At 37.4% G+C, this 22,889-nt stretch overlaps 1 protein-coding gene across 1 annotated transcript in view; it reads left to right on the forward strand.

The window, feature by feature from the left end:
* Positions 1-22,889, forward strand: part of LOC120533090 (collagen alpha-5(IV) chain-like) — a 224,616-nt gene that overhangs the window by 106,482 nt on the left and 95,245 nt on the right. Inside the window, exons 10-14 of the mRNA XM_039759763.1 lie at positions 3,381-3,443; positions 3,533-3,568; positions 10,274-10,321; positions 11,142-11,216; positions 17,169-17,213. Of these exons, the coding sequence (XP_039615697.1) occupies positions 3,381-3,443; positions 3,533-3,568; positions 10,274-10,321; positions 11,142-11,216; positions 17,169-17,213 (267 nt within the window). The remainder of the gene's footprint in view (positions 1-3,380; positions 3,444-3,532; positions 3,569-10,273; positions 10,322-11,141; positions 11,217-17,168; positions 17,214-22,889) is intronic.

The raw sequence follows: 22,889 nt of genomic DNA on the forward strand, positions 1-22,889 counted from the left end.
TTTATTTTCTTAACAATTGTTTCCCTATTCACTATTTCTCTGAGCTGAGTGTTGGACAGAGACAAGTGGATACCTGACAAAACAGCCAGGGTCTTGGCCTGGGTAGATTTTAGAATATCGTATTTAAGTTGGGATAAGTGCATGCAGTCTTCATGTTTTGGTTGAATTACACAAGGTTTCACCATTTGGTGAAGAGTATATCCTACCAGTGGCCAAGTTCCCTAATTTACATGAAATTCAGATTGAAAGATCCCTTTCCCATTGCTACCTAATGTCATCTAATGAAGTCCATTTTGAAAGAGTATGACAAATACTGCTTATAAATCTCTTGACAGCCCAAAATCTAAGAATCTTCCAAAAACTAAAAACTAGGAAAGGGGTTAGAATAAAAACCTGTAGCCACTGCAGCATTCCATGCCTGGAGTTCACCACCCCTGGTATATACTGATGTATAAGTCGGGTCTTGAAACCTGAAAAATCGATCATAAAATCAGACCCTGACTTATATGCCCGTTCAAAAATGTGACACTTAATATTTTTTTTTTTTTACATATTCTTGCCTCCTCCAATCTCACATCAGTTTCTCAAACGCATTGAGTTTTGTTTCAGCAGCACAGTTACCAATTTCTTTCGCTGCTTCAACTACGTTTAATTTAAAACCAGCTTCATAAATTCTTCTGATCGAACACTCCATCGTAGATAAGGGATGCTCTTACAATAAAGGTGTATGAGAGTGTGAGATACAAAAAGCACAAATCAGTGCAAATGTTGCTTCAGAATAGTTTGGGTAATACCGTCTGGTCACGTAGGCACAATAGAGAGAGAGAGAGGGGTTAGGAGCACACGCTGATAACAGCGCATTGCTGCACCCACATGGAATATAATCTTTTGGACCAATAGCGTGAGTTTTCTGCATTCGAATTATACGAGTGGCATTATAAAATACCAGAAATTATACGATAAAATCAATTCCTGACTTATCCGTGGGAGAACTTATCCGCGAGTATATACGGGTAAGTATTGAACCCCTCGATTTCAGATTAGTTCATAGTAATTGGCTGTAGTTAGTGCACAGACAACTGTTTATATAAATAAGTTGGAAAAATGTTACTTTAGCAATCTAACCAAGCCAGTACAATTTTATTTCTTTATTTTCCTCTGTAAAGTCTTGGAATACATATATTTGTGACTCAGTAATAGAAGCATATATCCCCTCTACCTTAGATTTTTGTAATATAGATTGTTTTTGATCCATGGCTACATTGCATTCCATGTAAATGTTGTAATAGTTGCATTTATTTTTTTTCAGTGATTTATAAAAATATATAAGAATACACTGAAAAATATACAAAAACTTTGGGAGGTTGATCATTTGGATAATAGTAATTGTCCTATTTTAATATAAAAGTGAATAGTTTAATAAAGATTAAAATTAAAATTAAATAAATTCTTCATTTTTGTAATTCTTATTCCAAGATATTATGTGATAGTAAGAGAAAACTATTCAAATGTAAACTGAATAGTGATTTAATCTAGATGTATAGAAATACATTTAAACTGCTTTGGAACAAGCTCCGGAGATATGTACTAGTACAGTGTTTCCCAACCTCAGTCCTGTGGCCTTCCTCAACGTCGCTGCAGGTTTTTGTTTCAACCAGTTTCTGTTTTTAATTGGACTCACAAGGGTAGCACACGAGTCGTATTCCAAACAAAGGTCGTATGCCAAGCGAAATTTTTCATGTCCAAACAGGACGTATACCAAGTTGGACTATATACAGCATACTGTATATATATAAATTAAATAACAGGGGACTTATATGTGGCTTTTTGACACTGATCAACATAAAAAATTCTTTTATGTCGAAGTGAAAGACCTCTGTAAAATGATCAAAATTAATTACAAATGTAAAATGCAAAATAATTGATTGCATAAGTATTGAATTGCATCTTGGGCAGAAATTCTAATCTTGATTCTGTGTGTACAGGTCTGTATCAGCTTTGTACATTTGGATACAAACTTTTTTCCCATTCTTCTTTGTCAGACTACTAAAAGCGCCTGTAAGTTTGTATGGAGATTATGAGTGTCCTTACTCAAGTCCAGTCACAAATTCTCAGTTGCATTAAAATTTGAACTCTGACTCAGCCACTTCAGGACATTAACTTTGCTATAGGTTTTCCTTCAGACGTTTCCTGTATTTTGTTGCATTGATTTTATCCTTTACCCTCTCCTATACAGCTGCAGTTGATAAAGCACATAAACAACAGTTTTTTCCAATATTGGCCACTATAATTTGTAACTTTTTCAGAGTTATCATAGGTCTGTTGCTCTCCTCCCTCACTAGTCTTCTTCCCTCATTATCACTCAGTTTTAATGGACACCCTGACCTAGGCAGATTTACAACAGTGCCATACTCTTTCCATGTCTTAATGATTCATTTAACTGGACTCAAGTTGTCTTTTATCCATTCTCTGACTTGTACATTTCACTCATCTTCTCATGGAGTTTCTCTAAGTTTTCTTTTGCCTTTATTGTGTAGGCTAGACCACTATACTGACTTGTCACAAGTTGGTCCCTCCATATACAGGTGCATTTACACTACAAGCCACTGAAATGAATGACTACAGACACATGATCAACATTAAACTGATCATGGGACTTCTAAAATCAATTTGATACACCAGTGATGATTTAGGTGTATCATACAAACTCAGTAATAAAATTTCTGCCAAAGGTGCATCTAAATACTGACTTGAAGGAGGTGAATACTTAATCAATGATTTTGTGTTTTATATTTATAATTCATTTAAATGACTTCACAGAGATCTGTTTTCAGTTTAACATTAAAGAGTCTTTTCTTGTTGATTAATGTCAAAAAGACAAAATTAAATCCACTGTTATTCAGTATTGTATAGCAATGAAACGTAAACACTTCCAAGGGGATGAATAATTTTTCTAGGTGTGAAAACTCCAAAACAGCTTAAAGAGTGCCATTTTGCAGCACTGAGTGCCACAACATTGTGATATTAATCGACTCACAATTTCATAGGTAGCATGGCCTGCTTTTAATGTGAAGGTACACTATACTTTAGCCTCTACACATTAATAATATTCTTATTTTCTAATAAGGGGTAAAAACACAAAAATCTTAAACATGAATATCATCAGACTCCATTGTCAAATTATTATGCATAGTTCTGATGGATGCATCTTAATAACTTGGAAAGATAAGTATGATGAATGACAGGAGCTGAAAGATGTTTACTGCTGTTTTTTCCTGCTTTATTATAACATAATATTTTGTAAATATTTTATGTATTAGTTCTTTTAAGAAGTCATTTATTAAAATGTATGTTTTTTTTTTATTCTATTTTTACTTTAGGGTCAACCAGGAACTTGGGGACAGCCTGGTCCTACTGGTGACCCTGGACCACAAGGTTTTCCTGTAAGTAAAGCCTCCTTTTAATAGAGATTTAAGAGTATGATGTACACTATGTACATATTGGTTAAGATCATTCTTATTTTCCATTTCAGGGTCCACAAGGGAGTCCTGGTTTTCCTGGACCAAAGGTATTTTTTAGAAGGTGTTAAACTAAAGTCACTTTATTAATATTGTATTATTATTATTGTTTCAAATACTTAAAACACAGTTTAAGTACAAGGATGATATTTCAGACCTATTGAGCTACGAGCCATTCAGACCATCTATGCAATGTCATATGTATTTTGAAAGTTTTATTGCCAAATGAAAATTGAGCAGTGATATATGTTATCCACAATACAGTATGTTAGCAGCAGAAAAATATTAATGATGGTCTTTTTTGTTGATTGTTGATTTTTCACTGCTGCATGTGGTAGACTTATTGTTCAAAGATTCATTTTCAGAAGAGAAGGAAGAATTGATGATTCGAACATGAGATGTATGTTTGCTACAGTTAATAGGCAAGGATAACCTGGTTTGTAAGCTGCCACTGTTTCCGTTATCAGGCACATCTGAACTTATGTAAGACTAAGTTTTCTTTAAAACAGCCTTAATAGAGCCAGTCATTTTTACTGCAACTGTTATTATGTAGTTATTAATCATTAATGTATTGCTTAATATTATCTAATTTTAATTCTCCATGAACTGAGAGAACAGTCAGTTCCCTGCAAATGCAAAAAATTGAAAGATTACAACAATAAATTGTGTAATCTTTATTTCTAGTTAATCAAGAAATTCAAAATGTTATTACTGATATTATATAAATCCTTTCAACAATCTATATATATAATTGACTAAGTCGCCCGACCATGGGGTACACACGACAGAGACCATGGGATACGCACGACAGAGCCCCGCCCACCAACTCACAGAGCCCCGCCCTCCAACTCTAAGACCATGGGATATGCACAACAGAGCCCTGCTCGCCAACCCTAACCCTTCTCCAGTGTCATGGGATAGGACTTATCCCTACCGACGAAGTAACTTTCACCAGCGTTGACTCCATCATCACAGACGATCCTGCAGATCAACTTTCATATTCCTAAGAATTTCTTAACAGTCTTACTCCCACTGGCGTGCCTCCGCATAAACTCAAAATTAAAATTGGTTCAGTTGTCATGCTTCTCAGAAACCTCATGCCAGCAAAAGGTCTCTGTAATGGCACTAGGCTTTCTGTTACCAGCATTCACCACAATGTACAGGAGGGTAAAACTATCGCAGCTGCTACCTCACAAACTGTCCTTATTCCCCGGATTTCCCTGACCCCATCAGATTCAAATTTGCCTTTTACTTTTACACTCCATTTGGACAACTGTGTCTTTCAGGAAGTGTTCACCCATCAATAAATAATTTTGCGGCGTATACTACGCCGCTGGTTGGCTAGTACAATTATATTAGATAATCTTTGCATTGGAAAACAGTGGAACATTCACTGTTTGTTTTAAAGTTACAAGAAGCAAATATATACACATTTTTCTTGAGTGCACTAAATAAAGCAAGGTTAGGAAGCCAGTTCTTTCAAATTTCCTTACCTCTATAAAACTCAGCTTAGTTTACATCTAGCTGAGTAGCAGTGGCCACCATTCTCTTTATTGGGATCCTTCCAGCATAAATTCTGCATTTGCATTTTTTATTATCTCTATGCCATTTTCTCTCTCTCTCTCTCTCTGTGCTGTTTCTTTTTGACGTTGTTACTGCTTTTAAATCTGATGACTAAAGTACTCTCCATAAAATGCCTCCGCCTAATATATGAAGGAGATAAAAGAAGTGCTGTTTTTCTTCAGGTACGCCAGCAGTGTTTCACTGTTGACACACATTTTGTACAAATCAACTTCCCTTTAGCCTCCAGGTTGTGAAGACCTTACGAATCTGCTTTGTCTATTTAATTTTGAGGCAGGCAAATAACATCAATTGCAATGGAAAATCATGAAGTTCTGACAAAGAGTTCCTCAATGATAAGACTTCCTCCACAAGGTCTAGTTGATTTAAGTGCTGAAAGTGACAGGGCCTCTTTAATATTGGTATCTAGAGTCAGGTCCATAAGTATTTGGACAGTGGCACAATTTTCATACTTTTGGCTCTATATGCCACCACAATGGATTTGAAATAAAGCAATCATTATGTGGCTGAAGTGTAGGCTTTCCGCTTTAATTTAAGTTTACCAAAAATATCTTATGACCTGTTTAGGAATGACAGCCATTTTTTGCATGGCTGTGGGTTCCATACTTCAGGCAGTCATTGACTGTAAAAGATTTTCAAACAAATATTGAGAATGATCATTAAATTTATGATTATGTTAGTTTGTCCAAATACTTTTGAGCACCTGAAAACTGGGGGACCATGTATAAAAATGTCTTTTCTAAATGGCTCATACAATATTTTTCTTAAACCATGAAAGGTCTGTTCTTTGTGTCAAATCCATGTGTTGGTGTAAAGAGACAAAATTATGAAAATTGTGTCACTGTCCAAATACGTACTTATGGACCTGATAGTTGTGGGTTTATAGCTAAAAACTTGAGTCTTGTAATGAAAGTGTTTGCTTTATAGGCTTTAATGCATTTTGTAAGGTAAGGTGGAATGGTAAGCTGAGTCTCTACAGCAGGGGTAAGCAACGTTGGTCCTGGAGAGCCGCAGTGGCTGCAGGTTTTTGTTCCAGCCTTCTTTCTGGGTGCTAGTTTTGAGGCTTCTTCGTTGGAGCTTTTTTTCCCTCTCTTTGGAATTTCCATTCATATCCATAGTACTAGGGTGTTGTACCGTGTTAGCCATTATGAATGTAGAGAAGAACCAAGCAAAATGACACCTTTTATTGGCTAACTAAAAAGATTACAATATGCAAGCTTTCGAGGCAAGCTTGCATATTGTAATCTTTTTAGTTAGCCAATAAAAGGTGTAATTTTGCTTGGCTCTTGTCTACATTCATATCCACAGGATTTTAATCCCATTGATCTCATTATATTATTAGCTAATAGATTTTTTTTTCCTTTTCTTATTCTGCATTTGTGTTTTGCTGTGGCTTTAAAGGTTTACAGATAACTCTCTTTTGTTGTTTTCCTATTAATTCACCTTATTTATTGTGCTGTTTACTTCCTTAATTGTATCCTGATGATAACAGTTAACATCAGGACAAACAGTGCTGAATTCTGAAAGGCTGAAACTATCTGAATGTCATAGCCACTAGCATGCTCAATAGGAAATTAACAGCAGAATGCCCAGAAAGGTGCATTTAAAATCCTGCTTATGATGATGAAAATCCCAAAGTCAATTCTGTCATTTAATTTTAACTTAAATAAAACTAATACATTTTCTTGCCTTGTTTTTCACTTCCCGTTATGATTTTGGGCATTGCCATTTTGTCTTCTTTGTACCAGGGCACAGGTGTTGATTGCCAGGCTCATACTTGTTTCATCAATCAAATGCTATTTAAATTTACAGTGCATTACAATCGGTGTTGAACATTGTGGACATTCTAAGAAAATGTTCTCCTCTGTGGTTTAGTGAAATTAGTATTTTGGTTGCAATCATTCTGCTTTGGCTTTTGACAATTACTTAGCCTTGCGTTTTGGCTTGATTTTTTTGAATTTCCCGGAATAGACTTTTAGATTTCTTGACGTCTTATATCCTGGTCCATTATTTGTTATCTGGCAGAATTCCCCAGACTGAGCTTAACAACCAGTGCTTTAAAGTACACCTGGCCAAATTCCTGCAATTTTCGCGATTACACTACTGACTAGATACAGTAGATCTTACTCCAGTTTAGCTACCCCTAAGTAAGGTACTACATTAGCCAGCATCTCTTGCAGTTGTAGGCGTTTTGAAGTGGCCTTCATAGAAATCCAATGTTAAACAAGACTAGCATTGAATTTACCTCTTTCGAATTGGTAGGCACATAACAAGTATGTAAATTTGTATTAATAAAGTTATAATCAGTTGGTTCATGTGCCAATTACCCAGAAACAGGTAAACCAATTTTCGTGAAATTCTGCACGTGCATTACTGTTGGTCCAACTTAAAATACATATAGGCTGTATCCTGTAAGTGGAAAATCACATGCAAAAAAAGTTTACTATCAGTTTTGTAAAACTGTTTACAAAAGGAAATTCTGCTGTTTCGCTCATCACTGCCTATTATTTTGGAATGCTATATTATACATAGCTGATATTAGAAAACCTTTCTAACAATGTTAGGCTCTGTTACTTTTGTGAACATGTTAACATATCCAATATAATTAATTTAGAGTTTTCAGGAGGTTTCCATTATATATGTGATTCTATAAAAATATTTGTCATTTATGCCAAAAACAGATTTTCTTTTTCCTGGTATCTGTCGTATAGGTTGCTCAAATCTATTTTTCTACAAAATAGTTAATCTTCCAATTCCTCTTTTCATTGTCAGTGGGTGTTGCAGTTTATCAAGGGATAAATGTAGTAAACTAAATTCTCTCAAACCAGTCTTCCTTTTTAAATAGAACCATGATCATGTTCATGCTAGATGAGACTCCTGTTCTACTATAGACCTTGTGGGGCAATATTTGCATCAATCTTTTTCCTGTAACCTTCTTGGGTGGAGACACTTTTTCTGATCATTTATCCTCCCCTGAAATAAAAGAACACACTTGACAGCATCTAGAGTTCTTTGTTCTTCTCCTACGTGTTCTCCCCTTATGCTCCGGTCTTGGATCTCACAAGCAGGTGGAGCGAACTGTGATAATGGATAAAGAAAAACTACTGAGTGCACTTAGTTCATAATAAGTATGGTGCTTGTGCCATGCTAGTTTTCAGTAATATGTAGCATGTGTCATTAAGCAGAGCTAGTCCATCTACAAATATTTGTATCTTTAATAGATTGTAGCTGCATTGATTAGAAGGCGTCTGTCTTGTATCTGAAGCTTTGATTTATAACATTAATTACAGGGACACTCCTAGTGAACATGTAACTTAATCATGTTTTTACTGTTTGTAAACATTATTATTAATAAGTTACATAGCTGTATCCCATTATATAACAATGATTATATGTATTTTATACAGAGTATAGACATTTGGTTAAAAGTATTTTATTAGCATATCATTACCTCTATGTATATACAAATATTTTATGCATTAACACAATTTCCTTAGTTATCAAGCTGCTATAAAACAAATGTGACACAGGAAATGTTAGTCAGATTGATTCACAACAAATGTAATAGTTTTGCTCACAGAAATGACTAATTTGTCTCAGAAAATACAATTATATCATTGTCTAATATATTGTCATATATATTATGACTTTCTAAGGGATCATTTAAATTTTGTTTCTGTTGAATGCTTTGTTTAAGGTTATCAAAGTGACTGTCTTCAGATAAAAATACTAAAAGCTATAATAAAAGAGTTTCTAAAACCACATTTGGTTTATTAATAATTGTTTACAACTTGCAGCCTTACTTTTATTCATGCTACCGTATTTGCACCTGACAATATTGTTTAACCTTTTTGGCATTAACACTAAGTGTGACTCTGGCTTGGAATTTTATATAAATACGTGTAACCCTGAATCAGACCCGGGGTGATCTATTTTGGAGTGTTAAGCCTGAATAATTCTCGGGACAGTACTCTGCTACCATCTAGTGGATGAAATAACATCATGCTGCAGATCATTGCCAATTTTGCGATTGGCCCTTTTTTCTTTCTAAAATTAAAAGGAATATTTTCATAACATTCCCAGAGACACAAAAGAATCCTCCAAGGAGCACAAAAGGAGTTGCGTATAATACGTAAGCAATCCACAGAAAACCAAAGTCCCAATACAGTAATCTGTATTATACAATACAAAAACACAAAATATAAAGGTCAAACATCCAAAATTAACAAAGCCATAGCAAAATCACAAAGAAACACTCACCAACTACCAGGCACATTCAAATGAACCACAAGGAACTGTGAGGTTACCTCAGCCTTTATAGGGTTAAAAGCAGTCCCATGCAGTGGTGAGCAAGTTGCACCTCCTTTTCCTGAACCACCCCCAAAACACAAGAGATGTAACAGAGGCATACATATATTTTCAAAATCAAAAACAAAGAATAATGCAAATAATAAATAAATAACAGTAACACAAACAAAAGAACTAAGAATGAACAAAGAAGACACAGAACAAGGATTTGAACCCCAGCAAGGGGGATCCTGGCTGACACATAACAGTTTCTATGCATTCTGACACTTTTTGGTAACTCATCAATATTCATAACCAGGACGAATCCTTCAACTAAAAACAGCAAAATGCCAAATGAAAAGCCGTAAATCCAGTTTTGAACAAACTGAACCACTGGTTGAATCGAGCAATAGTGATGATGTTGCACCTGCACCTTCTCATTTCCCATTTACAGATAACCCAGGCCTAAATGTATCTGTTAATGATGATTAACTGGACTACTTATTTTTTGTCAAAGATAGTCTGGTGAAGAAAAGAATTATTGAAACAAACTGCTGTAATGAGCAGTGTCAGAAAAGTCGCTATAAACTATTTGCATGTCGCAATCACTGGCAGCCTGTCGCTGCGGACAACGCATGGGTTTCTTTCAGCCTCCCAATACTGTAGGGTATAGTGGGTAAACCAGCCCAGAGACAGTACTGGTCTACAAACTGTTTTTTTGCAGACATACATTTTCAGTGAAAGTGAAATGTGCACCATAATCAATTGTAAATGCTATTTCCTTAGTGTATTCATTTCATAAACTGTTCCTGAAATAAAATGTCTGCCTTGCCAATGGAGTAATATTGAGTGAAAAAAGCTTTTAACTGTTTTTTTTTAATGTTTAGGGAATTGAGGGAATAAGCCACAGAGATCCAGGCCCCCCAGGACCAAAGGTAAATGTAATTCAGTGCTTTCGTATTCTCACAGCATGTCATATTGACAGAGATGAACAATACAAGGTACATCCACTGCCAAATTCTGCTATATGGGATAAGCACCAGTGGCTGAGAAAGTCATACAGTATAATTGTTTGGAGAGTCAGTGAAGTGAAGTGAACTATTTTAAAGGTTCAATGTAAGATACAAAATTATAATTATTATAATTCTATGGGGCACACATGATTTCATTGCAAACATTTTTTTTTTCAAATTGAGGACTAACCAATGAATTGACAGAACTCAGGGAAGTCTGTTGCCAAGAATACTTCCAAAGGTGGAAAGATAGACATATACTATAATAACATAATTATTTTTACAGTAAAATTCTCTGTAATATCATTCTCACAAATTTCATATCAAATCTTATATGCAGTAAAGTGATTTTTTTTTATTTGATTAACTGTAATTCACATTAAGCATTGACCTTTACTTGCATGATTAGATATTGTAGACACCACAGTGATCCTTCTAGTAATTATCTGCCCACTTGGTCTTTTTTTAAAGGACAAATAAGCATTAAAATTATTCCCACGTCACATATTCTCCAGCTTACAATGATCTGGGAAAGGTTAGGTAACAGTTGGCATATCAGAAAAACACGTTACTAGAACTCACTCAGACCCTATATCCTAAAGTCCAGTGATTAACTAATAGGTCTGCTATGTTATTTAGACACTGTATATATATTCATTATATGTTTTAAATGTATTTACATTTGTCTATTTAATTAAAGTATGCTACTTTTTTGTATTAATCCTTTTTCCTTTGCAATTAGGGTGACAGGGGGATTCCAGGTATACCAGGTGAAAGAGGAGTGAAGCTCTTTGCATCTTCACCTGGACTTTGTCAGGTACACTCTACATATGATGACTGTCTAGATAAAAAAGATTTGTATAGCTTTTGTGCATCAATATCTAGCTGTAACCTATATAAAAATGAAATTGCGTTTAAGTATTATTAAGTCATGACAGTTTTTAGTGGAAATGATACATTCATCCATCCATCTATTATCCAACCCGCCATATCCTAACTACAGGGTCACGGGGGTCTGCTGGAGCCAATCCCAGCCAACACAGAGCGCATTGTTTAACTCAAGATCTCTTAATGGCAAAGCATTGGTGCTGTCAGAACTCATCACTGACACCAAACTTAATATACTGTGTTTAATGGAGACTTTGCAAAAAGCAAATGAATTTATGTCTCTCACTGAGGCGACTCCACCTGGTTTCACTTTCCATACAGAACCTTGCAGCTCTAGACAAGGAGGTGGGCTAGCAGTAATTATCAGAGGAGACTTAAATATTAAACGAATTCCAATTGACTGTCCACTGTCTTTTGAGTGCCTGGCTCTTGAACTTATTCTCAGAGAATTATCCTTCTCGGTGATTTCAACGTCCATATTGACACTACTACTAAACTGAGAAATGAATTCCTATTCTTACTGAACTGGTTTGACTTGACACAACATGTTGATTTTCCCACCCCCACTCTGGTGGTTATTGTGACGATGCGGGTTCTGGCTCCACGCTCCCATCGCTGTTTGGGAGCCCTTGAACCCAACACTGTCGATAATGTTACCGAGTGAGCTAGTCAGTGGAGGCAATAAACAATTGAGCAAGAGGATGGTAAAAAGTGCAAAAGTGCCTTTATTAAAAAAACAATCAAAAACAAAGTGTCCAATAAATAAAGTGCAGTGAGTCCCAAAAAATCTTCATTAAATAAATAATCCATTAAAGGAAAACGTGGAGGTTAAAAACAATAAATAGAAAACAATCCTTTAAAACCAGAGGTTAAAATGTTTCTTAGGAAGCAGTCTTTAAAAACAAATGACAAACCCGGTGCTTCTTCCCTGTTAGCGTTAGCGTCTCACCTCCTTCTCCCATACGGGCCCTCCAACAGGCGAGTCGCTCTCAATGCAGCTGACCTTCTGCCTACTACTGCTGCTGCTTTCAATCGCCTTTCCGATCATTGGCTCCGGTCGGCTCCCCCGACAATGACTTGGGAATCCCACTGTGACCAAGGCTCTCACACAGGGAACACCACGTCCCAAGTCCCGACTCCCGCTACCTTCCGCGGAGAGTACTGCACCTTCCCGGTCACTCCCGCCCTTCAAAACAAACACTGCGGGAGCGACCACAACTTCTCCCAGGTGTTGGCCAAACACCCAGGCTGCCTTCAGCTGCCTGCAAGCGTTCACTCACTTGCTGCTGCACCGATTTGGTTGCTCGCTCTCACTCTCCCTCCTTACTGCTTCCTGCTGTCCACCTCCGTTTCCTTCTCTTTCTCTTTACTTTCCATCTCTGATCTTCCTTCTCCAAACCGACTTGCACTTCTTATAATGCGAGGGGCCATAGCAGCCGTAGCATATTAGCTACGGGAGCAATCACGGATGTGGGCAGTCCCTCACCTATGCACTCGGTGAGAAACGCCCACACCGCAGATCGCCCTGTGGCTTGCTATGGCCCAATGCCCCCTCGCTAAGCCGCTGCGAGAGCGGTGATTATTTATTTAAAATGGCCCTGGCTCAGTGAGCTGTGGACCCATAACACCACAGTCATATACTAAATCTGATCTGCACTTCTGGACTATCTGTTGCCAACATTTACAGCACTGATCTGGGACTCTCTGACCATAAAGTAGTATTTTTCACTGTCTCACTGCCTTTCCCTCCTCTTACCTGTAAATGACAAATTTCTTACAGAAACCTTAAAAATATCTGTCCCTCTATCCTTTCTGGATCCATTTCTGATCTTTTACTGTCTGCACCTATTCCGTCAACACTAGATAGTCTTGTTGACCACTATAACTCAGCCCTTCATTCAGCATTAGATAAAACAGCTCCTTTAAAACATAAGGAGGTTTCCTTTAAGCATTCAGCTCCTTGGTATAATTCAGAATTGCGATCTATGAAAGCAGCTGGCCAACGCCTTGAGAGAATGTCACATAAGACTGGCCTCACCGTGCACATCCAGGCTTTCTCTGACCACCAAAGAGCTTACAGAGAAACACAAACTGCTGCTAAGAACACCCACTATGGCAGAATAATAGAAAGTGGCCACAATAACCCAAGGGTTTTTTTTCTGTAGTTAATAAACTACTCGAACCGCATCTGGCCCAACTACCTCTTCTACTGAAGTCTGTGAGGAATTCCTCCACTTTTTCCGTAACAAAATTAAAGATCTAAATAATTCAACTAACATAAATACATCTGTTTATATATCTCCCTGTTTTCCCACTCTATCCAGCTCCTTCTCTAAGTTCTCACCAGTCACATCTGCGTTTGTTAATAACCTGCTTTGTAAGATGAGGCTGACTACTTGTGTACTGGACCCCATCCCCAGCACACTACTTAAATCCTGCCTTCATGCCATAATCCCGACTGTTACAACAATAATAAACTCATCCATTGACACTGGCTCTGTGCGCTCACTTTTAAAATCGCTTCTGTAACCCCAATGTTAAAAAAGTCTGGTCTTGATGCTGACGATCTTAACAATTTCCCATTTACATTTCCTGTCAAAAGTTCTTGAGCGTGTTGTAGCATCCCAACTCGCTAATTACTTAACCACTAATAACTTGATGGAACCCTTTCAATCTGGTTTCAGGGCGCAGCACAGCTGTGAAACTGCTCTGCTACGGTAACCAATGATTTGCTTATGGCAGCAGACTCTGGACAAACCAGCATATTAATTCTGTTAGACCTCAGTGCAGCATTTGACACTGTCAGACATGACATTCTACTGTCCAGAATGGAGAACATGCTGGGTATCTCTGGCACTGCCCTCCAGTGGTTCAAGTCCTATCTGACTGATAGGCAAGAGTTTGTTAGTCTTGGCAACAGCAGATCCAGCTCGGCGCCAGTCACACAAGGAGTTCCTCAGGGCTCTGTCCTCGGCCCTCTTCTCTTCTGTATTTATATGCTTCCCTTGGCCATATTATTTGTAGCTATGGACTGGGCTATCATTTTATGCAGATGATACTCAACTCTACTTCAATGTTAAAAGTGGAACTTCATCAGAGCTTTCTCAGCTCACAACCTGCCTTAGTGAAATTAAAACCTGGATGGAGCAGAACTCTTTAAAATTAAATTGCAACAAAACTGAACTCCTGCAAATTGGGACTAAAATGCAACTTAATAAAATGAGCTCCTTCCCAGTCCATCTTGGCGGTGATCTCATCAGACCTGCCTCTACTGCAAAGAATCTTGGTGTCATTTTTGATTCCTCCCTTTCTTATTCTGCCCACATAAATCACATTAAGAAACTTTCTTACTTTCACCTCCATAACATATCCGTGTTCGCTCCTTCCTCTCCTTTTCTAATTCTGAGAAACTTGTTCATGCTTTTATCATATCCCACGTCGATTATTGTAACTCACTGCTGGCAGGTGCCCCTTCTAATCTTTTATCACAGCTCCAGCTTATTCAAAACTCAGATGGAAGAGTCCTTACTCAAACCAGCAGCAGCAGCGAGCACATCACACCCATCCTGCTCCGTCTTCACTGGCTCCCTGTGTCTTACAGAATCGAATATAAAATCCTACTAATAACCTACAAAGCCTTAAATAACCTCGTGCCAAACTACATCAGTGACCTTCTCCATCACTATGTGCCTATCCGCTCACTAAGGTCCTCTGACTCTGGCAATCTTGTTGTGCCCCACACTAATCTACACTCCATGGGTGATAGGGTCTTCAGCTGTATAGCGCTCAGACTCTGGAATAACCTACCGAAATTAATTAGATCAGCTGACTCCATGAATTCTTTTAAAAAACAACTCAAAACTCATCTGTTCAGGAAGGCTTTTAGCTCTACTTGACTTTATTACCCTTCTCTCAGTTTACCTCTCTGTCAAGATGCTCATGTAACATGCGTGTGTGTGCTAGACCATCAATTATATTGTCTGTTATGCTTTCTCTGAATTCACTGTCATAATCTTCTTTATTTATTTATTTGGTTTGTACAATGCTATATACTGTATACCCTGCAGTTCTTTCTTATATTCTGTAAGTGCCTTGAGCTTGGGAAAGGCGCTATATAAAAAAATGTATTATTATTATTATGGCAGGAAACAAACCCTGGGCAGGGCGCCAGCCCAGCGCAGGGTGAGCACATACATACACACACCGAGCACACACTAGGGATAATTTAGAATGGCCAATGCACCTAACCTGCATGTCTTTGGACAGTGGGAGGAAACCGGAGGACCCGGATGAAACCCACGCAGAACACGGGGGAGAACATGCAAACTCCATGCAGGGAGGACCCAGGAAGCAAACCCTGGTCTCCTAACTTCGGGGCAGCAGTGATACCCACTGCGCCATTGTGCCACCCTCGGAAATGATACATTTGGTAACAAAATGAAAAGAATTTTCCTTTTGTGCTAAACTTTAGGGAAAAAGCATTTTCCCTATGAAATAATGTATTGGTGTATTTGGTAGCTTTACTATATCCTGTAGGTTTTTTGTGTGTGTTTCTGTTCAACAGGAAAGAAGTATTGTTCTTCATAACTTTAAGATATATTTGTATTTTCCTTTCTTTATGTAATGATTTTGAGGACCAAAGAAAAAGAGCAGTGCACTGTGACTAAGCTGGAATGAACTGGAAAGTAGGGCCTATAAAGGTCAACACAGAAATAAAGGCTTCTAAATCTCAAAACAACACAGAAAAAGAGAAGGGAAATGAATGAAAACCCTGATTTATTTGACAGAACAGTTCTTTACTATAGTTTATTAACAATGAAAATGTTTCAAAGGGAAAAAATAAAATCATAGATACTTTCTTTCAAAAAGGCAAAGATACAGAATGTTGCAGAAACTAAGCAATTCCAAACCTAACTAAAAGCCAAGTTCAGGATCAATTGTTATAATTAATTGGTTTTACAGTGCATCCGGAAAGTATTCACAGCGCCTCACTTTTTCCACATTTTGTTATATTACAGCCTTATTCCAAAATTGATTGAATTCATTTTTTTCCTCAGAATTCTACACACAACACCCCATAATGAAAATGTGAAAAAAGTTTACTTGAGATTTTTGCAAATTTATTAAAAATCAAAGTGCTCATTGGGCCCTTCAAAGCAGCAGAAATTTTTCTGTAACCTTCCCCAGATTTGTGCCTCGAGACAATCCTGTCTCGGAGGTCTACCGACAATTCCTTTGACTTCATGCTTGGTTTGTGCTCTGACATGAACTGTCAACTGTGGGACCTTATATAGACAGGTGTGTGCCTTTCCAAATCATGTCCAATCAACTGAATTTACCACAGGTGGACTCCAATTAAGCTGCAGAAAAATCTCAAGGATGATCAGGGGAAACAGGATGCACCTGAGCTCAATTTTGAACTTCATGGCAAAGGCTGTGAATACTTATGTACATGTGCTTTCTCAATTTTTTTATTTTTAATAAATTTGCAAAAATCTCAAGTAAACTTTTTTCACTTTGTTATTATGGGGTGTTGTGTGTAGAATTCTGAGGGAAAAAAATGAATTTAATCCATTTTGGAATAAGGCTGTAACATAACAAAATGTGGAAAAAGTGATGCGCTGTGAATACTTTCTGGAAGCACTCTATATATATTTTTGCAGCTCACCTTTTAAATACTAACTTGAAAAGAAATATAAATATTTAACAAATTACATAATTTGTTCATATATACAATATTACTCTAAATTAATTTAACATTAAAATATTTAGCTTGCCTTATATTTTTCAACATGTACAGTACCATTCAAAGGTCCAAAAATTCTCATGAAAATTGTTTTAACCTTGTAATTTTCTAATATGGCTGTTGCTTTTGTTGCAGGGAGATCAAGGTGATAAAGGGGATAAAGGCTTTCCAGGTCCTCCTGTAAGTATAAGAAGAATATCTTAAACTGTAAAAAATATTTTGTGCTGTATAGACGGTAACACATAGCATACTAATTAGTCCATTTATGGAACCGTTACATGCTTTATGAAGCCATACTAAAAATTATATTTTAAACTTAAAAATATACCTTACAAAAGAACTAAGAATACATTTTGAATTATCAAAAAAGTTCCATAATATATACCCTTACAGCCAGGCCTTTTTGCAAATAAAACATTGAAATTACCTGCTGCCTAGAAGTAATAAGACAAATAATGGAAGCTTCAGGTGGTCTTGTCAGTTCTGTCTTGTGTCCTGAAATGTACTTACCAAGTGTTTACCAAGTGGAACAACCTGTAAATAAAAAAAAAATTACACTCCTATTTCTTTGCTGATCTTTCAAGTAGTAACAGGTAACATGCCTCTTTCTTTGCAGTCCAGAGTTTATTTTTTAAAAGCGTAAGTAAAATCTTTGAGATGAAGCTATCCAGGCCACAAGAACGCTTAGTTTTGTTTATTGTTCATTATTCCTCCATGATGCCAGTAATGTTAATCGTAGTCTTCTTCAGACGATACCATTTTTCCCCCATATTACTTGAATGTTGTTTGGTCCATTTATGAAGGAGTTCTTATTTCTTTAGGCTGGCCTTAAGGTGGGTATAGAAGATGGAGACAACTGATCTGTCCTGTGCAGTCTGTATTGAAGGGAGTAGTTATCTGTAGTATGTGGGTGTTCCAAGCACCATGTGGCATTATACCAGTCATTTCCCCTGTAGTCGCTTCATTGTCTGGACTATGAGTGTTGTAGTGCTACACAATCACAAGTTGAGATTTGGTCATCGTTATCTGGGTCACCTTGTAAGGGCCTAAAGTTGAAGGACTTAAAACTAGACTTTCACTGGAAACTGAGTGGTGCTTTGCTAATGTACAGAAGGTGTGCTGCATGCTGACATATTTTTTTCTGGTAGATTTTACTAAGAGTTTGGTGCTGCTTGTTGCTTGTGCTAGAAATTTGATTAAATACAGTGTTTGCTCCTAAAACGTCAATTCTGGATGCCACTAAGCTGCCAGACAATACATTTTACAATTTTTGTTTTACTTTTTTAAAGGGTTTTTTTTTCAACCTAGGAGCCAGAGCACATTTTGAGTAAAAGATCTACAGTGGTGTGAAAAACTATTTGCCCCCTTCCTGATTTCTTATTCTTTTGCATGTTTGTCACACAAAATGTTTCTGATCATCAAACACATTTAACCATTAGTCAAATATAACACAAGTAAACACAAAATGCAGTTTTTAAATGATGGTTTTATTATTTAGGGAGAAAAAAATCCAAACCTACATGGCCCTGTGTGAAAAAGTAATTGCCCCCTGAACCTAATAACTAGTTGGGCCACCCTTAGCAGCAATAACTACAATCAATCGTTTGCGATAACTCGCAATGAGTCTTTTACAGCACTCTGGAGGAATTTTGGCCCACTCATCTTTGCAGAATTGTTGTAATTCAGCTTTATTTGAGGGTTTTCTAGCATGAACCGCCTTTTTAAGGTCATGCCATAGCATCTCAATTGGATTCAGGTCAGGACTTTGACTAGGCCACGCCAAAGTCTTCATTTTGTTTTTCTTCAGCCATTCAGAGGTGGATTTGCTGGTGTGTTTTGGGTCATTGTCCTGTTGCAGCACCCAAGATCGCCTCAGCTTGAGTTGACGAACAGATGGCCGGACATTCTCCTTCAGGATTTTTTTGGTAGACAGTAGAATTCATGGTTCCATCTATCACAGCGGGTTGGCGCCCTGCCCAGGATTGGTTCCTGCCTTGTGCCCTGTGTTGGCTGGGATTGGCTCCAGCAGACCCCCGTGACCCTGTATTCGGATTCAGCGGGTTAGAAAATGGATGGATGGATCTATCACAGCAAGCCGTCCAGGTCCTGAAGCAGCAAAACAACCCCAGACAATCACACTACCACCACCATATTTTACTGTTGGTATGATGTTCTTTTTCTGAAATGCTGTGTTCCTTTTACGCCAGATGTACCGGGACACTTGCCTTCCAAAAAGTTCAACTTTTGTCTCATCAGTCCACAAGGTATTTTCCCAAAAGTCTTGGCAATTATTGAGATGTTTCTTAGCAAAATTGAGACGAGCCCTAATGTTCTTTTTGCTTAACAGTGGTTTGCGTCTTGGAAATCTGCCATGCAGGCCGTTTTTGCCCAGTCTCTTTCTTATGGTGGAGTCGTGAACACTGACCATAATTGAGGCAAGTGGGGCCTGCAGTTCTTTAGACGTTGTCCTGGGGTCTTTTGTGACCTCTCGGATGAGTAATCTCTGCGCTCTTGGGGTAATTTTGGTTGGCCGGCCACTCCTGGGAAGGTTCACCACTGTTCCATGTTTTTGCCATTTGTGGATAATGGCTCTCACTGTGGTTCGCTGGAGTCCCAAAGCTTTAGAAATGGCTTTATAACCTTTACCAGACTGATAGATCTCAATTACTTCTGTTCTCATTTGTTCCTGAATTTCTTTGGATCTTGGCATGATGTCAAGCTTTTGAGGTGCTTTTGGTCTACTTTTCTGTGTCAGGCAGCTCCTATTTAAGTGATTTCTTGATTGAAGCAGGTGTGGCAGTAATCAGGCCTGGGGGTGGCTACGGAAATTGAACTCAGGTGTGATACACCACAGTTAGGTTATTTTTGAACAAGGGAGCAATTACTTTTTCACACAGGGCCATGTAGGTTTGGATTTTTTTCTCCCTAAATAATAAAAACCATCATTTAAAAACTGCATTTTGTGTTTACTTGTGTTATATTTGACTAATGGTTAAATGTGTTTGATGATCAGAAACATTTTGTGTGACAAACATGCAAAAGAATAAGAAATCAAGAAGGGGGCAAATAGTTTTTCACATCACTGTATGTGTACCTCGGCAGTAGGTTAGTGGCTAAGGCAGCAGGCATAGCAACTTTTGATCTGGTTTCCCAGTAAAGAAGGAAGTAAAGGAATGTCAGTTAACTCCACTACATCATTCACATGCCAGTGAGCATTGGTCTCGGAGGATAAACAGCACACTTAAAAAGAAAGGCATTTTATCAGTTATACTATTGACTAGCTGTTACCCATCTAAGATGGATTGAAATCTAAAGAATCAATGTATAGCTCATGTGTTTTATTTGGTACATGAGTTGTCTGTTTGGCTTCGTATAATAATACACACCCGATCCCTTTCTCTTACAACAGGGGTTAAAAATATGTGGGTTAGCCTTGTAAATAATTGAGCACAAAACAGGACTTTTTGAATGCAGATAATAATTGTTTTAACATAGTATGTTAAATCTTCAAAATGGAAGCAAACCTTACTAGATTTAGCATTTTCTAATAATTAGGGTAGGATTCATGGGATAGATATGATTTAACTATTAGGGTCTGTTGATAATAATATAATATATTTTACAGTGTTTAAACAGAGTGCATATTCAGAAACTAAAACTGGCAAGTTAATTTTAGCCGGACAATTTTTAAACAGATGCAACAAAGTCTAGATGACCAATTGAGGTATACTTGGTATATAATGCAGGACAACAACAAAACAACAACAAAAAGTAAGAAATTGAAGAAAACTCCTTAGAGGATAATAGACAAATTTAAAAAGTTCCAAAATAGCACTACCTGACTTTCAGTTTTATTAATGCACAGCAAATATGTAGGCCATAAAGACACGGCCATCGACATAAATTAATGAACATACACAAGCCTGGCCTGCAATAGATTTAAAATCTTGCAGTATTTCTTTATATTCCCTGCTGTGTCCCAGTAAATACAAATTATTGTCAATATACTAATAATCCAATTACCCTTCATTCACAATTTTCTACTAATTTCAAGCTACATACTTTGCTCAACTGAACCTATCCAATTTTCCTCACCTTTCTCCTGTTTCTATTCCAGAAGAAATATTGATCTTGAAGACTTAGCATAATTTATAAAAATGTTTTAAAGTCCCTTCCTTTGAAAGATCTGAGGGCACAATGGGGAAAGGATCTTTCACTTAATATTTCAGAAAAGGAGTGGAAGGCAGGCCATGCACAGAATACACTCTAGCTAAATATATGCGTAAAGCACTCAATTATTTGACTTAAAATCTTCAATCAAGCGTGTTTATCTGAATTAAAACTATCCAAAATATTTCCAGGGCAAGATTCAACCTGTGAACGTTGCAATCAAGCTCCAGCCTCACGGGGCCATATGTTTTGAGCGTGCGCTAAATTAGCATCGTTTTGGACAAAAATCTTTGAATGCCTATCAGATATCTTTGATGTCAAAATCACTTCTAAACCATTAACAGCTGTGTTTGGTGCAGTTCCAGGTGGGCTTAAAATGGAGAAGGACAAACAAATCATGACTACCTTTACGTCACTAACTAGTACATAGACTTATCTTGCTCAACTGGAAGAATCCCAACTCAACATCTTTAAGCCAGTGGGTAAATGATGTCCTATACTATCTGAAATTGGAAAAAATCTAATTCTCACTCAGAGGATCAGTTAAAAACTTTTTAAAAATATGACAATAATCTAATCAATAACATTTTAAAATAATCTTCTATATTGAAGATGGATAGTCTTCCTTCCTTACTGCTTCAAAGAGTGGCTTTGTTGACTGGCTCTCCTCTTTCTTTTGGGTGGGGTTGGGTTTTGGTTTTGTTAAGTTTGATTTGATTGTATGGATTTTTTTTTGCTTTTAAAATGAATTTAAAAAGTTCCAAAAAATAAAACAACTCCAGTGCTAAAAGTAGGACATATGAGGGGATGACAGCAACAATTAAAATGGATATTAGAAAGGCTAAAAGGCAGTTGAGAAGAAATGTTACAGAAAAGGCGATGCCATGAAGAGATTCATTCAATATTTTAGTAGTAAAAGAAAATAGATATAGTAAGGTAAAGTTAAATATAGGGGCAGCAAATGGTTTGAATTTAGATTTTCTGAAAGTTTGAACAGGTGAAGATGTCATTCACCACCCAAATGTCACAGGGACTATTAAGATGGCACTTACTGTTTTGGAAATTGTAGAGGGAGTACATATACGCCAGTCAGCCACAGCATTAAAACACTAAGGTCTCAAAGGTAATGTGTTGGAAACAGGGAAAATAGGTAAGTGTAAGGATCTGAATGACTTTGACAAGGGCTAAATTGTGATGGCTAGACAACTGGGTCAGGCAACTGGGGTGTTCCAAGGAAGGGTGGTCAAGGCTCATTGATGCATGTGTGGAGCGAAGCCTAGCCCATCCAGTTTGATCCCACAGAAGAGCTACTGTAGAACAAATTGCTGGTAAACGTAATGTTGGCTACAAGAGGAAGGTGTCAGATCACACAGTGCATCACAGTTTGCTGCATATGAGCCTATGTAACCATAGACCGGTCAGAATTCCCACCTGACCCTGTGCACCGCCAAAGGCGCCTACAATGGGCACATGAGTATCAGAACTGGACCATGAAGCAATGGAAGAAAGTGGCCTGGTCTGATGAATCACATTTTCTTTTAGATAATATGGATGACCAAGTGCATGTGTATCAGTTACCTGGGGAAGAGATGTCAGCAGGATGCAGTATAGAAAGGAGGCAAACCAGTTGGTCCTGGCAACCTACAAAAGAATGTTGCAGACCAAGTACATCCATTTATGATATTC

This window comes from Polypterus senegalus, chromosome 1 (genome assembly GCF_016835505.1).
Source record: "Polypterus senegalus isolate Bchr_013 chromosome 1, ASM1683550v1, whole genome shotgun sequence".
Lineage (NCBI taxonomy): Eukaryota > Metazoa > Chordata > Cladistia > Polypteriformes > Polypteridae > Polypterus > Polypterus senegalus.